The sequence below is a fragment of the Rattus norvegicus genome, chromosome 6 (assembly GCF_036323735.1).
Source record: "Rattus norvegicus strain BN/NHsdMcwi chromosome 6, GRCr8, whole genome shotgun sequence".
Taxonomy (NCBI): domain Eukaryota; kingdom Metazoa; phylum Chordata; class Mammalia; order Rodentia; family Muridae; genus Rattus; species Rattus norvegicus.
The window spans coordinates 99,596,614-99,614,364 of record NC_086024.1 but is presented as its reverse complement, the minus strand read 5'-3'; the positions used below and the strand labels follow the sequence as shown (position 1 = coordinate 99,614,364).

The 17,751-nt window shown below is 40.2% G+C and overlaps 1 protein-coding gene across 1 annotated transcript in view; it reads left to right on the top strand.

Moving 5' to 3' along the window:
• Kcnh5 (potassium voltage-gated channel subfamily H member 5) overlaps positions 1 to 17,751 on the top strand; it is a 292,910-nt gene that overhangs the window by 29,492 nt on the left and 245,667 nt on the right. Inside the window, 2 exon segments of the mRNA NM_133610.2 lie at positions 7,800 to 7,906; positions 14,097 to 14,225. Of these exon segments, the coding sequence (NP_598294.1) occupies positions 7,800 to 7,906; positions 14,097 to 14,225 (236 nt within the window).

Here is a 17,751-nt window from a genome sequence, read left to right as displayed (position 1 = left end):
TAGACTGTGAGAGTCCACCAGCTGTTTTATCCACACATGAGTGCAGCAGACATGATGGATGGAAGTCAGTGGGTTCCACTCGGCCGGTGCTTTGTTTCTCTCAGAGCCATTGAGGAAAACTATACCTAGTAGTATTTTGATTTTCCCTAATTGCCAGCCATAGATCTAACATTCGTGACTCCATCTAAATTCTTTTAAGGCAATATAAATAAATGGGTTGTAGAAAACCTTTTTTGTTAGGATCTACTATACAAAGCAATGCCTTCGAATTCTCTCTAAATTACTTCTTTTGAATTCCGAAGATGATGGTTTTGTTCGAGTTTTCAGCTTCCCCCTTAGCTCTCTCTCTCTCTCTGGGCTCTTCTGTTTTCTTCCTTGACTACACATCTCAGTTTGGGCCCCATCCTTCATTTGTCTAAGGACTCTGCAGTTGCAACCAATCCCAAGCTGAACCCCACGCTTAGCAACAGCGCCACTCACTCTGCGTTGGTTCTTTGGTGAAGCACTTGTTGGAGGGTGAATTGGTCTGCACATGTCGCCCTTTATGAGGAGTGACTGTATGCTTGTGGTGCACTCGTCTAGGATCATTGCTGTCCAACGGAAAAGCAGGATGGTTTGATGGAGCTCATGATTAGGTTATTTGTTTATTTATTTATTTTTAGAGTTACGAGGTTTTTTCCCTGTTTGGAAGTCTACCAACCTTACAGTTATCTTGGTTGTTAAATATAATGATGACTGTTTACGAGATTTCCAGAAGACAGAGTGAAAGAATAAAGAAATCTTGCTATGAGCCAAAGCCACATTTCTCAAAGATGTCCTCTGAACATATATAAATGGAAGATATGTAGACAGCCAGTCAAGCCTGGTGAAGCCTATGCTAGTTTTGAAGAGAACTTATCCCCTAGATTCAAAGTTCAAATCTTATCACCGAGTTCAAATCGAGAGAGCTGTGCTAGGAGGTTCACTTCAACCTCATGGTGTCACACGAGAGGAAGTCCCAGAACACTGTGTGTCTCCCTGTAAGCTACAGTGACTCCATCTTTTAGCAAACATGACCCGATTTGCATCCTTGAGTGTGAGAGCTGACCCGTGGGTGTATCTTTATACCTCTACTCACAAGAACCAGTCCTGTGGTGTTCCGTCCATCACATGACCTGTTACAATTCATGATTCCATGGGCATTATCCTTTTAATCTTTATCCTGAACTATTATCACTATTATCATTTTGATCAGAGAGGAGATGTCTGACAGCTCACTCCCCAAGTATAGTTTTGCAATAGGCTAAGTGCAGTTTCCCTGGTATATTGTGGGCTCTTGGTACCACAGGAGAGATGGGTCGTCGCTGTGAAACCAATTTCATTATTCTAATGAAATAAAATAGAAGTCAGTTGTAATTCCTAAAGGGCAGCTTAGCATTCTGTATGAGCAGACATTATATAGCACAATTGCAACTTCTAAAGTGTGAGCCCCTTTAAATTCCGTTGACCATTAGCTGACCAACCGCATTGCGTTTTGGTCACTCAAAGTCAGGGCTTGAAAAATCGCAACAAAATCATAAGTAAAATAAATGAGCACACAAACATGCCCTATCCACATAGCAATATAGTTTCAGGCTTCAGACTCAGTGCTTTGATACTATTTTCTATTGATTTGGGCATAGGCTGAGAGAAAGAAATGAAGTTTTGTTCCGTATATTGATATTCAGGTTCCCCAGGTTTGTTTATTATTTATGTTCTCTAATGTATTGGGGTGTGTGTGTGTGTGTGTGTGTGTGTGTGTGCATGCACATTTGAATGAATGAGAATGTGTGCACATGCCTCACTGAGTGAGTGGTTGTGTGACTGTGTGTGTATAAGTGTGTATGTCTGTGTGTGTACCTGTGCATAAGTGAATATGACACGTGCATACATGCACGAGTGAGTGTGCATGTGCCTTAGTGAATGAGTGATTGTATGAGTGTGTGAGTGACTGTGTGGCTGTGTGTGTGTGCGTGCGTGTGCGTGTGTGCGTGTGTGTGCGCGTGTGTGTGTGCGTGTGTGTGTGCGTGTGTGTCTGTGTGTGTCTGTGTGTGTGCGTGTGTGTGTGCGTGTGTGTCTGTGTGTGTCTGTGTGTGTGCGTGTGTGCATGTGTGTGTGTGTGTGTGTGTGCGCGCGTGTGGGTGTGTGCTAGCTCCCTTGGGTGTAGACATTAACTATAGATATATGAGCTTAGTGCTGAAGTCTTTACTCTGCTCCCCTGATGCGCATGTGAGAATTTGTGTGGTACCTGTGCTATCGTGGGTACGGCTGCCGTGTAGTGTATATTACCACCTCTCATTGTAATTGGCTTTGGCTTTTGATTTTTTTTTTATTTTCAACATGCTTTTAATTCTTGGGGGTATTGTGTGCTTTTATGAATTTGAGGAAATTATTGTTTATGTGAAGAATGATAGAATTATGATAGAAGCTCCAAGAAGGTTCTGTATGTTGTTGAGTCCCATGGACATTCAATCTAGCAGGATTAATTGTTTCAATCCACACACATATGAGATCTTTCCATTCGAGTGTGTGAATCTTCCAACAATTGTTCATCAGCCTTTTGCAGTTTTCATTGTCAAGGTCAATTATTCCCTGAGATTAATTTGCTCTCAGGTATTTGATATTTTCAACAGCTATAATAAATGAGCTTGCTTTATGATTCCTTTCTCAGCAAGTTCATTACAGAGCATAAAAATACTCATATTTCTATATTGGGTTTGTATCCTGAAACTACCAAATTTGACTACCAGACCTGGTAATCTTCTGATGGGGTCTTTACATTATGATATGATTTTCTTTTTGTCTGGGTATCATGCTTGTTCCTTTCATCTAATTGCTCTGGCTAGGAATGTACCATACTTTATGACTTATGTGAGTTGCACATGTTATCCAGATCTTATAGGAAATGATCTCAATGTCTTCCTCTCTACTCACTATGGTATTGCTCTGAGACCATCATATGTGGCCTTTTTATGTTGAATTCATTTGCTCTGTTTTGTTGTTTATCTTTGATACTTCTCTGATGAATGTTGCTGAGAGCTCTGGATTTGTCCGTTGGCAGAAGTGAGATGTTCATATCCACAGCTGTCACCGTGTGGTAGCCCCTTTCTTTCTTTAGATATAACAATATGTTTTTGGAACATTGTGTGCTTTATTTTATTTTCTGAGACAGGGATACTCTATGTAATACCTCTATGAGGCATTTTAGCATTAGTTAGAGATACATGTTACACCTTCCATTGAGCTGATTCCCTTCATCAGCACACAGACACCACCTCTGCGTGTCTTTTTACCATTTCTGATTTATGGTCTGCTTGTCCAAGTATAGCCATTCTTGATGGCTTGGTGTGGAGCGACTTTCGCAGGCTCCATCCCTGCCCTTGTCTGTGTATGCTCAATGGTGAAGCAGGAAGTAAGTCCTACTTGTAAGCAGCACACTGGTGGGTCTTGCTTTTTAGTTCTTTCAGGCAATATTTATTTTTTCTTTGGGGCTTCTGATGTGTTTGCATCCAAGGTTATTAGTGTTATGTAGAGAACTATTTGTGTCATTTTCTTCATTTTCTGGTTCAAATGGCCACATTGTAGTCTTCAGCCCTGAGCTTTATCTCTGTTGTTTCCACGTGGGTGAGAGTCAGTTCTTTCTATCTTTTATGTAACTGCTCATGTAGAGGGTTTTAGTCTTTCGCATCTTTTCAGAGCGGTAACTATAGCTCTTTTGTTCTTTCACTTTCAGGTGTGCCTTCCCTTGAGCATCATTTGGTTAAGGCTGCTTTAGCAATGATGGATTTCCTAATTTTACCTTGGACTTTTGTACATTGGTTAGCTCGCTTTTGTTCTCCCATAGCATTTCTCAGTGCAATAGTCTAAGTTAACACTTTTTTCTCCCTTCTAGCATTTGATATGGTGTCATAATCCCTTTTATAGTCTATTAGTTTTCTGCTGAGAAATCTCCCATCAATTTAAGAGTGGTGACCTTAAATGTGAGTGAACGCTTTTATGTTTTTAGAGTTTGGAAGTTTGGCACATTGTGAAATGCAATGATGGGGACATGTTTGAGTCAAATCTATTCAGGGCTTCTTGGGTTTTCTGGGGCTCCTCTGTGTCTGTAACTCTCCAAGATTAAGGAAGTTAACAGCTTTTTCTTTGTCACTGTGGAAGGTTCATTTTCTATTTTCTATATAAGGTTTCATGTAGCCCAGCATGGCTTTGAACTCAAGGGTGACCTCAAACTTCTGATCCTTTTGGTTCTGGAATGTATGTGCTACCGTGTATTCTAGAGACATACTATGCCAACTGAGCCATATTCCCCATCGCTAGTGTGGAGGTTATCTAAGACTGAAGGTCACCATATTCCTGAGCTGTACTACTCCTGTTTATGCACCCAGAGGACTCTGAACTCACCACTGGGATACTTGCCCACCCATGGTCATTGCAACATCATTTACAATAGTTGAGTAATGAAACTAGCCTCGATGTCTATTGATAGATGAATGGGTAAAGAAAATGTGGTACTTATATTTGATGGGATCTTAGTCAGCCATAAAGAAAAATGAAATCATGGCATACTCAGGAAAATGGATGGGACTGGGACTCATTTGTTATGTGAATCGGTTTTCTGTTCTTTACTCCCCTTCCTTACCTCCTGGAAACCTCATAATTTGAACATTTGTTCCTTACACATGTCTCATAAGTCTTGGAAACTTTCTTTGTTCTCGCTAATGATTTTTCTCTTTTATTATCTGAGTGTAACAGTGGTACTCCACAAACTCCGTCTTTAAGTTCAGACATTTTTCTGCTTGATCTTGCTCATGGTTGAGACTCCTGTTCACATCTTTTATGTGACTTCTTTCATTATTCACGTCCAAGGCTTAGAATTGGTTCCTTTTGATGAATTCTTATTCATTTCATTAATTGATTTTTCTGTTTCAGAGGATTATTTAAATCATCTCGTGCGTCATTGATCACCCTTGAAATCACCCCCTTGAATTCCTGCTCAGACATTTTTTTCTATTTTCCCTTCCCTGGAGTCTTGTTTGAGAACAATTAACACTCTTTTAGATCTATCCTGTTACCTTGCACTTTTCCTACTTCATGTTTCCTCATGCTTACATTTGCATCTCTAGGGGATCCGTTCTATTGCAAAGGGTGCAGCAATGACCATGGATAGGCAAGATCTCTGTTGTGGGGCTCCGAGTCCTCTGGGTGTATAGCAGGAGTGGTGTATCTCAGGAATATGGTGATTTCCTTAGATAACCTTCATACAAGAATTGGGGAGTGTGCCTCCACTACTGAGTGCTTTTCATATTTGGAGAAATTTCTTAAACTCTGTGTCTTAGAGGGTCTGTTTAGTAGGCTGCATTGGCTTTGGTTCAAGTTGACCACTATAGTTATGTCCTGGAAATAACTTCAACTGCAATCATTGGCTATGAGTGCAGTTCATGGGAAGCAGGACACTAAAGCCCGTTGTTCTCTGCAGGACTGTCAGGTGGGGTTATTCAAGCAGCCAAGGAGGGTATGGTATGCAGAGCAGTGGGGGAAGAGAACTTAGTTGGCTCAGGCAACATCAGTGTCATGTAGCACAGGAGCAAGAGGTGAGGACTGTGGGTCAATGTCTGTGGACCATGTTCCAGTGAAGTCAGGCTGGAGGGTCCCTGGGCATGTGTGGTATGGTTACCATGGAATAGGGGGCAATATTCATGTATAGTACATCGTTGCACCCTAAGTAGAAGTTACACAGGAAGTCAGGCACAGGGAAGGTGGATGGTGTGCAACAACAACCCAGGTAGAAGAAGCTGTGCTTCATGACCAGAGTTCCTCATCCATCTAGAGCAGTGTCATAGCATGCCCTCTTTGAAGACACAGTGAGGCTTCAAGATTTCCCAGCAGCCAAAATTCAGAGTGTCAGTGTCAGCTGTTAGGGGGTCTCCTGTGTATTTTTTTTCGTTGTGGTTGAATGTTCTAAGTGTCAAACTGTTCTTGTCTTGGGGCAGTTGGTAGGTTTCAGTCCCTTTTTATTCAACTGTCTGCCCTCATGCCCTACCTTACCTCCATTTCATCTGCTCTGCATTCCAGCTCTTTCTGCTAAATATCTTGTTTGAATAGTACCTGTTCTTCTTTCCCTTCAGTTTTTCCTTTCTTTATAGTTACTTCTGTTGCCACTAGCCAGCCATCTAGCTATGGGCTTTCTTCTACTGTTAACAATGGAAAGCCTTTATGGCACGTATATGCTCACTCCCTAATCCTACATTTATTTTGTATCTTCTAGCCACATCTAAAACATGAACCTGCCCCAGACACCAGCTTAAGAATTCTCCTATGTTTATGAGCCATTTTCCTTGTTTGTGTTGATGGAAATTCCTCTGAAAGTCTGCAAAATCTCTCAACTTGGCATAGCAATATTCCTATGGTCCTTTCTTTCTTACTTTCAACTGGTTACAATTATTATCTTTCATTTTTTTGGTGGAATTTAGTATTTGTTGATTAGTCTCTACTTCCTATTGTCTGTTTAAAAAATGTTGCATAGAAGTACCAGGGGGAGAAAAAAAAAAAAAAAAAAAAAAAAAAAAAAAGGAAGCCCAGCTACAAGGAACACTATCTGTGTGAACTAAGTATCCAGTGCGGTTACCGATACCAACAGGCTCTGGAGGACATGATGTGATTGGTTGCAACTAGAAAGGCAGCTATTATCAATGATAATTCCCCTTTGTCCTTGGGGTATATGTTCCAGGGCACCAGGACACTCTGAAAACAACAATAGTGCAAACACTGCATACCCGTTTTCTCCTATACATATAATTCATGATGTTTCCTTCATAAATTTAGTAGTAACAAGTTTCCCTTAAGACTTTAGTAATAACAATAATCACAAACAACAATTATAATGCATTGGGTTGGGATATGACAACTCTAAAATGTAACTTTTTTATTTGTACTTTTAGTTTTTAACTAAAGAAATATCGTATGGCTTCTCTTTGGAAAAAAAATCAGAATTTCCAGAGTCATTATTATTGTATTTTGGGACCATTAAGAAGTAAATAATGCCTGCTAAAATATACACACTGTCAAACTAAAGCAGCTGATTGGCTAATGGAGACAGTGAGTTCGAGACCAACAGAGTAGCATGCAGAGTGTATAGATTTGCACAGAGTTGGAATATCCTGAGCAGGGCATGGGGCTCACATCATTGTGGTAGATGATGCAGGGTGGCAAGAACTTTCATCATGCTGTTTGGAATGATACATGATTTTCAACATTTGAATTGTATGTTTTAGAATCTATCATTTAATAGTTTTGGATCGTGCTTGACTATTTGAAACAGGAGAAAGCACAACACTTGATAAGGGGAGGTGGCTGGACCAGTGTCTTTCAGTGGTTTGACTTCATACAGTTGCAGTCAACATACCATAGTGACTAAGGTCTCTGTTGATGTGATACATGTTTAATAGAATCATGGTAATTGAAATGGTAGTGCATATGAAAACTATTTCTAACCAGGAAGTGCTCTCTCTGCCTCTCTGCTTTGCTATGTAAGTAAAGCTAACCATCAGCAAGAAGTTTTAGCAACAGTGATTAAAACATGGCTTAACATTTTACTGTCTTTATATATCCTACTATAGATCACAAACTTCTAGTGTTACACAATGAGATTTACTGAAATAATTACATATTTGAGTTCATTGTGTAGGGACATCATTCAAGGCAAAATGAAATAGTTAACCATAGACAATGACGTGATTGATTTGTGACACAAAAATGAAACAGGCTTTTTTTATTTCTTCCAGTTTTATGTATGGAGAACTGACCGATAAGAAGACCATTGAGAAAGTCAGGCAGACTTTTGACAACTACGAGTCAAACTGTTTTGAAGTTCTTCTGTATAAAAAAAACCGTAGGTATTTTTGTTACCAATAAAATGACCCAGGTCTTTCTCAGTTTTAGTTTGGGAAATGGTAGCTAAGCAACAAGGCAGAGAAGATACAATGTTTCATTAGTGCTCTTGGTGTGGGGGGAGAGGTTGCTGGTGTGATTAGAGAGAAAAATTAATAATGAGTTTAACCCTTGAAAAAATCCTCTTGAAGAATGGAAACAAGCATGGTGTGTTTCATTTTACTGTTACAGATTTATTTTATATTTTACTTAGTGAAAATTATGATATGGATGAATGTTTTGCTTGCATGCATGTATGTGTACCAGGTGCGCACTTGGTGCCAGCCAAGGTCAGAAGATGTTGATCTCCCGGAACTGGATCACAGACGGCTGTGAGCTGTCATGCAGATGCTGGGAACTGAACTCAGATCTTCTGCAAAAGCAAAGGAACTCTTAACTGCTAAGCCATCTCTCCAGTCCCACATTTTTATTTTAAATGTTATAGTTGTTCATATTTATTGGGTACGAAGTGACACTATGACTTAGGAATACAATATGTATACTTAAATCAAACACGTAACATTCAGCATTTCAAAAATTTCCTTTTTGTGGTAAGAATTTTGGAAGTTGCTCTCTTGGCAACTCTGGTGTCAGCAGTTATTATTAGCCATATTCACCATGCTGTGCAACATATCTCACACCTGAACAGAGAAACTTATCTCTTGTGTCATACAAGCATTGCATTCTTAAATCATCTTCTCGTCACTTCTACCCCAACCATATAGCTGAGAACCTCTGCTGTCTGCTATGTGTTTCGTTGACTTAGTTCCAATTAAAATGAGCACACCTTTTCTATTGGTCTGCTCTATCTGCCTTATTTTACTTAGTACTTAGCACTATGTATATTTATTTCTTCAATGTTGTTGTAAATATCATAAACTAGCTCTCTCCCCACACTCTGTGTGTGCATGTGTGTGCTATATGTGCATATGTATACATGTGTGTATATTCGTGTATTGTATATGTATGTGTATACCCACATATGGGGGTACACAGAATATGGAGGTCAGAAGAGGACATTAGATGCCTTCCTCTCTTCCCTTCTGTACCCCCTGGAGACCAGGTCTCTCACTTGAGCTTCTTACTTTTCAGATCAACTAATTAGTCTGCAAACTCCACTCATCCTTCTATCTCTGTGCCTTTCTTCTCTCCTGTTTCTCCCAGTGCTGGCGTGATTCACACACAGAGCCATGTTTGGTTTTTGTGTGGGTTCCATGTAGGTCCTTATGCTTGCTTAGCAGGCATTCCTACCCACTGAGTCATCTCCCCAGCCGAAGAAGTTCTTTTAAAGACTGAATGGTATTCACTTTGTATACATGCATTGTCTTATCTGTTTATATACCAATGGGCATTCAGGTCAATTATAAACTGGCTCCTGTGAATTGTAGTGCAGTGAACATAAGTGTGCATGTTTTGCAGACTTCAAATCTTTGGGTAAACACTCAGATGTGGGACTGTTACATCATATGATGGTTATGTTTTAAAACTTTTAAGTTATTCTCAGAGTAGGTTTTCTCTAGTGTCTGTGCTAAGGTGTGTTCATAACTACATTATTATAGGAATCCCTTTTATGGTTACTGCACAAATATCAGTGAGGTAGATATATGGTTATTTGGTGTCAGCTGTTACAAAATAATCTTTAGCTAGACTTGAACTGTTTCCTGTTTAAGAGTGATGGGCATTATCCTTCGGTCAGGACAGTTGCATCTGGTCAATATCTCCTGTGTTATGAATTATTCTCTAGGGTCAGAATTGTACACAGTTATTAAATATGTCATCACACACAACCTCGTGGTACAGCCCCTATTTGGGGAAAAATAATCATCCATCCATCCATCCATCCAACCTACCAATCAACCATCCAACCAACCAACCATTCAACCAACCATCCAACCAACCAACCATCCAACCAACCATCCATTTATCCATCCATCCATCCATCCATCCATCCATCCATCCATCCATCCATCCAACCAACCAACCATCCAACCAACCATCTAACCAACCAACCAACCAACCAACCAACCAACCAACCAACCAACCATCCAATCAACCAACCAACCATCCAACCAACCAACCATCCAACCATCCAACCAACCAACCATCCAACCATCCACCCAACCAACCATCCAACCATCCAACCACTAACCATCCAACCAACCACCACCACTACCTGCACATCCTCAACAATCAAGTCTTCTGTTTAACTTTGTGGCTTCATTGCATGGTCACATGGACTTCATTTCTTTTTGCTGCTTTCTTAAATATCATTTTTTCCTTTTTCTTCTTCTTGATATGTAGTCCCTTCATAGTCCTTAATCAAAAAGCCATCTCTAAATGACACCTGTATGCAAAGGAAGAACTATTTTCTTCAGTGTAGTCTCTCTCTGGGTATACATTGACCACACTTAGGAGCAGGGCCCATGCTCCACAGTAGATGGTCTACACAAAACAAGCAATGGTACTTTTGTAGACCTCTTGCCTCTTATTGCTTTGTTTTTGGTGGGGTTTCTTTGTCTTGTCTTTTGCTTGTATATTATGATGTTTGTTGTGTTTTTATGGGGTTATTTGTGTGTATGTATTGCATATGTTTCTTGCTCTTCTTATTTTAAAATTCTGCCTTTTTTGTTGTTGTTCTTTTGTTTGCCTGTTTTTTGGAGAGAGAGAGAGAAAGAGAGAGAGAGGGAGAGAGAGGGAGAGAGGGAGAGGGAGAAAGAGAGAGAGAGGGAGAGAGAGAGAGAGAGAGAGAGAGAGGAAGGACATGGAGTTTGGGTAGGTATAAAGTGGGGGGGAATCTGGAAGGAATTGGAAGAGGAAAAACTGAGATCAGAATATATTGTAAGAAGAATTTATTTTCAATAATCATGTATATTAAAATGTGTGTGTGTGTGTGTGTGTGTGTGTGTGTGTGTGCGCACATGCTTTCATGGTAAATGATAGCGAAATCCATATTCATCTTCAATGGATGCTATAGTCTCTTTAAGTGTGGGAGATACCCTAACCTCAGCAGGACACACCGGTCTTGGTTCATTATATGTTGGATTACATGGTGCACAGTTTATCCTTTCTTTTCCCCCAACCTGTTATTCTTTATGGAATATGTGGGATTAAAATTAGATTTTCTTTGTTAGCACTAGATCCACAAAAGGATAACAGCCCCCATAGACATCACCTCAGAGAAGTGCATTTGGTGATGGGAACATTTTTTCCCATGGTTTTGCTTATCGAAACTTTCATTATTTTATCTTATGTTTTTAGAGTCAAGGCCAAAGAGTTGTTTCTGTGTGAAGTCCTGCTCAGCTGCTGTGTCACAAAGAGAGCAGTCAGGTCTGAATGATCAGTTCTTCCTGCTGCACAGGCTGTGCATGTTTTCCCCATCTTCCCTTTAGGCTCAAATATTCATTTATGATTCATAGGATGCTGAATGCCCAGGCCCCCTTCATTTTCACATAGATATTTTTAGTCTTTGGATGACTTAGATGTATGGTCCAAGCTTAGCAAATAATTGAAGATTACGGATCCTCCCATTAAGCAGAATTAACAATTACTCAATTTTCAGACATTGTAGTCAAGGCCACAGTTAGAGTCTGTCAAAAGTACTTCTGTTTTGTTTATTTACTTTTAAACACATTGGCAATAACTCGAAATTTACATTTTTACAATTTTCCTTCCAGGATAGTTATGGTTTGAAATTATATGACTTTTTGTTCAACTTTGCCCTGTCTCTTAAGGGAACTGAACATTGCTGTATGAATGTCTGCCATGTAGCTGGTAGGAGACGGGCCCTGCAGCCCTGCAGAAAGCTCCCGTTTCCTTCTGTGTGCTCTCTGCATCTGTATTTAATTTTGATTTTTCTTTTAATAGGAAGGATAGGTATTATCCACGCATTAGGGTAGAGCACAAGCATTTTAGTCAGATTCAAAGGAATCTTGGAAGGGGTCATCTCAAACAGCTTTTGTACACCAACTGCAAGAAGAATGTTATAATTCTTCTGATTATAATATATTATCATATATTATGTATATGATATATATTCCTTCTCAGAATTCCTGTCTATTTGACCCTTAAAACTAGAATATAGAGGCTATTTCACAGTTGCTTGAAAATATTCAGCCTTTTCTGGGGGAAGTCTGAGCCTGCGAGCTGAAAAAAAAATTCTACCTTGATATCTGGAAACGGCTTTTCAGACAGCCCTGCCTCAGCCAGAATTTCGGAAGTGGCTGTTACCATGGGAAGGCATGACTGTGACACCAGCTCTCGTCCAGATTTCTAGCAGGCCCTGGAAAAAGAAAAGGAGTTTCAATGCTCTTTTTTCTTTGTTTATAACCCTCTCTGCCTCTGGCTCACCATGTTGGAACAGCCACTGGCTATAAACACAGCAGTGCCTGGCAGTGGTTATTTGTAAAACTGTGTGTCACTCACAGTTCCCAGACACGCTGTTTAACAGGAGGAGCAGGAAATAGGGAGAAAGCCTGGCTGGGAGATGATGGAGTTGCTTCCAAGTCCCCTTCTCATTCTGCAATTATCTCAGAGAGGGCTGTGCCCTTCTATGGACTTGTTAGAGCCACAGAGACTCGGTGGCCAGAGCTGAATGTTATTTTATAAATCCCTCTGCAGTGCTCTGGCTTCTGGAGCCTGCTGAGGGACTAAACTCATCTGGCATAAATGACGAATTAGCCCTTCCATGACTTAGGTAGATTCCCCAGGTTTAGCAGGTGATTTAAGAGCACTATTATTACGGTGACTGTTTAAACGGAACTGGCAATGGCATTAGGGGAGGGGTCAGGTATGAAGGAGGATGTTACTCAGTTTTGTTGGGGGGTCGCTAAGATGCTCTAAGTTCTCAGCTGCGTCAGCTACACATCCACTCTCCAAATCCTGAACCTGACGAAACCCCTTCTGCCCCTAAATGTGGGCCATTTGAGGGCCTTTATCGCTCGTTTGCTTGATAAAAATCTGATGGAAAATGAACTTATTTATTTATTATTCTTTCCACTGTGGTAGAATGTTCTTTCAGTGTGCTGCCACTGTGCGGAGAATTGTTCCCTTGAGGTTACTTCTCATACCTCCATTTAGTCCACCGTCGCAGTTTATTTCCCAGTTCTTAGGTCTGTCCGGACCTTGAGCTTTAAAACTGTGAAGCCCTCATCTGTCTGGAGAGTGCAGTGGCTGTTCCTTGAAGAGTGATGTGGCCTCAAGGGGCAGGAGGCTGTGGCTCACCAAGACACTGGAGATTCTCAAGCCCTAAACACAGGCGATCTTTCTTCCCCTTTGATGATTGCCTTAGAGGTTTCGGGTAGCACAGTAGGTATCAAGTAATGGTGGTGTCTCCAATGACAGGGGACACAGCTATCGAGGTGACACTTAAGTCCATCTGAGGGAAGAGAGAGCCTTGGGACAGAAGCAACATTCTAGACGCTCTTCTGAGAGCCAAGCTTGTCAGGGCGTTGTTGCTGTTGCAGCTAATTGGAAACACTTGTCAAAGTGACAAGACCAGAGCGGCATGCGGGAGTGATCACACTCGGTGAGACTGTCAGAGGCCTCAGGACACAGACCTAAAGGCGATACTGGTATTACTTTAGGACCAAGTGCGCACGTTGGGAGAGCCCCTGTACTTTTCTTTAGAATGTTCATATTTGGGGTTAAAAATACACTCATTGAATCTGAGCAACTGGTAGCTGATAGAGCAGTAGTTTAAGACTGCTATTATTAGCATGACCATTTAAACAGAATTGGCACAAATTTTGTTTCCTTTCATTTTGTTGCTTTAGATGGAGATTGAATTCAAGGCCTCATGCATACAAGACAAGCACCCCATCACTGAACTATGTCCCCAGTCCTTGTTAAACTTTTAATTTTAATCTTAATTATTTGTGAGACAGGGTCTTACTAAGTTGTCTGGTGTACTCTTGAGCTCACTTTGTAGTACAGGTCATTCTTAAATTTGTGATCCTCCTGCCTCAGCCTCCTCAGTATACAGGAGCCTGATTATAGGCCTGAACCAGCGGCTCTGGTTAAAACATTGCATTTATTCCCATAACAAAACCACTGTTTTGGTGTTGAAGCAAAGGGACAGGACAGAGTCAGGGAAGCTAACCCTTGCTGTGGCCTGACAAACCTCTGCTCTCTTTCTCCCTCTTTCTCCACTGCAGGTACCCCCGTTTGGTTTTACATGCAAATTGCACCAATAAGAAACGAACACGAGAAGGTGGTCTTGTTCCTGTGTACGTTCAAGGATATCACGCTGTTCAAACAGCCCATAGAGGATGACTCAACAAAAGGTAATTTCCAAAACAGTTTCCATGCCCGAGAAGTTGGTGACCTTTTACTTGCCACCACCACCACCAACACCATCACCTCCTCCTCCTTCTCTCCCTCCTCTTCTTCTTTGTAAAACACCAAATCTATATTTACATCCACACATAATGAATAACTTTAAGCTGAAACATATAAAAAAAGCATGTCCACTGACAACTTAAGTATCAACAATTAAAAGAAATCAAGCTGGAATGAAATAAATAAATTAACAAAAATCCAATGAATTGTACCTCTTATCACACGTATGGTTGCCTCAAAGGGAAAGACACACAAAGCCAGTAGTATCCTGGGAGTTATTACTGATGGTAAGAACACACTGTGACGTACAAAGGGCTGATTACAAACAAACAAATAAACAAACAAAAGACTGACAGACAAAGACAAACCTGGATTTTTTTCTTTTCCTTTTCTCCATCTTTATTAAATTGGGTATTTCTTATTTACATTTCAATTGTTATTACCTTTCCCAGTTTCCAGGCAAAACATCCCCCTAACTCCTACCCCTCCCCTTCTATGTGGGTTTTCCCCTCGCCATCCTCCCCCCATTACCGCCCTCCCCCCAACAATCCCGTTCACTGGGAGTCCAGCCTTGGCAGGACCAAGGGCTTCCCCTTCCACTGGTGCTCTTACTAGGATATTCATTGCTACCTATGAGGTTGGAGCCCAGGGTCAGTCCATGTATAGTCTTTGGGTAGTGGCTTAGTCCCTGGAAGCTCTGGTTGAAAACCTGGAATTTTTATGCACTTAGAAAATGTAGCTAGAGAAATCGGAAAGCCCCCACATTTCAGCATTACACATACTGACTTGTTTTCTAACAGATTTGGTGATGTTTTTAAAATATAGGTTTAATTCTGCCCCCTATTACATATATACCCCCCAAGATGTACGTGTATTGCCTCTGAGTTTTCTGTACACTCCCTGCATTCAGGCAAAGATTGAGTCAATCATCTTGCAAATGTATTACTCTTCAAAAATAGGCTATAAAAGTGCAGATCCTAAAAGAACAGTCTAGATTATGTACATACGGCTCAGCTTGTGGATGGGAACAGGGCCTCGTATACATGTTCCTGATTCAAAAGCACTTCTGCAAGAGCAGACACATCTCAACCCAGGTCTCCATTCAACACAGGAGGTAAGACTTCTCCCAAGGACCCCTCATGGTGCACAGTGAAAGTGGGATGAAGTCAGGGTTCTTGGAGCGCTTCACCCTTTTGTCCAATCTAGGAGTATGGGGCAGAGAAATTAAAAAAAAAAATAGGATGCGTGGGTGTCTACAGCATATTTTCTTTCCCTGTCTCCCTCTCCTGCCAGGTCTACCCATGGCCCTTAGTCTTCTCAACATTCATCCTAGTGAAGTGTGGGGAGGAATTCCATAGAGCGTGGTTAATTTGGGAACAGCCTGATTGGCATTTCGGCACCCTGTACCCAGGGAGCTTTAGAGGGAAGGGATTACACAAACCCAGGACTGATTTTGCTGAGGTCTTACTGGAGAGCTGTTGATAATTTGATGGAGTTTTTTTGTTCAATCAACTGAGTCTCGCCGGCTGATTACATTCAGTTTACTTCTCAGCTTCTATTTATTTCAGTTGTATGTTCTCTTGAGTGGAAGTTGTGTAATTTTGTCATAACGAGAGTGGCTGGCTCAGTGCAAGCCTCCCAAGTGGAGCGTTGTTGACGGCGGCATCCAGAGACCCGGCTATGGAAACCTAGAGCACTCTTTCTTCTTTCCAATTCATTTTATTCCCGATTTAATTTCTCCATTTAGGTTTAAATTAGAAGCTGGTGTCATATAAATGGAGATTTTTAAATTCATTTAGAAATAGGTTTTATAAAATGTTATTTTTAAGAACCTCTTAGGCGACCAAAAGGGAATGCCTGCCTTTATGCAGTTGGCAAACGCTCCTTTCCCTTCCTTCTAAAAGAAAAGAAAAGAAAAACCAGCACAGAGCTTTAAGCTTTCCAACTGCAACTGTAATTACAGAAAATGACATTAATTTATCCCTTGCAGGTGAGTCTAAATACATAATATTGCATCTATTCACATTTTGTTAGTACCAAATTAAAAGGAGAAACTTTATACTGTGCCAGGCATTGAAAATAATGCCTGAACAAATTAATTTATATGTCTCTGAAATTCTAGACTCTATGAAATCATTTTCTGGAAGATCAAGTAAAATATCTAATTTAGCGCCTAGATCTATCTCTCTCTCTCTCTCTCTCTCTCTCTCTCTCTCTCTCTCTCTCTCCTTTGTATAGCCCAGACAAACATACAGCTCAGTATTCTGCTGTGTCAGTCATCCAAATGCTGGAATTCCAGGCATGCGCCATCACAACCAGCTAATACTACTTTTAAAAAATTAAAACATACTTCGAATCATCTTTGTACTTAATGTTGATTTATTTCTTTGAAACTTCATGGTACTTCAGACATAGGCTAAAGAAAGATTTTTTTCTGAGTTGTATATGGAACACTCACCATATATACTATATTCTGAGCTATACTTTTTTTTTTATCAATTTAAACAAATATATACCTTTGAAAATGTATCCCATGTGCTGGGGATTTAGCTCAGTGGTAGAGCACTTACCTAGGAAGCGCAAGGCCCTGGGTTCAGTCCCCAGCTCCGAAAAAAAAAAAAAAAAGAACCAAAAAAAAAAAAAAAGAAAATGTATCCCAGGCCATAATGGAATCAAATTAGAATTCAATAATTGAAAGATGCTTGGAAAACTCTGCAACAATTTGGAAGTTAAAGAACACATTGTTAAACAATCTATGCGTGAAATAATCTTAAGTAAAAAATATTTTGAACTAAATCAAAATTTAGACCTTTCAAGTTTGTGGAAGAGAGTAAAGGCACTACTTAGAGGAATATATATATATATATATATATATATATATATATATATATATATATACAGATATATGTATATATATATGACAAAAGAAAATGTCTTAAAAAAAACAGTAGCCTAGTTTCCATCTTAAGAAGCTAGGTAAAGAAGAGAATGTTAAACCAAAGCAAGCGGAGGACAAGACATTCTAAACTGTATGGGAGAAATCACTGAAAAACAGGACAACGTTGGGGAAAACCCACCAAAACTCAAGGCTAACTCTTATAATGAAAATACCATTATAGTTACCCTCTATCTCTGATAACCAAGAAAAAAGAGGGAAGACACAAACTGCCAGTGCAGAAAATGAAAAGCCTATGTCCACTTATGCTGTGGCTACTGAAGCTTAGACAATGATCACCCTGTGGTCACCATTGATGACTTACAAGAAATAGACCACTCTCATGAAACAGAAAATCTTAATGCCTCATCACCATTAAACACTTAAGCAGTAAAGAGTAATTGACCCAAACCAAGGAAATAGATGGAATAGTTTCATCAGGATACCCTAATAAATGCTGAAGGAAGATATTTCTCCTTTTCCTTCAGGATTTTACACACCCATATAAGATAGCCACCATTCCCGTCTTCCAAGTT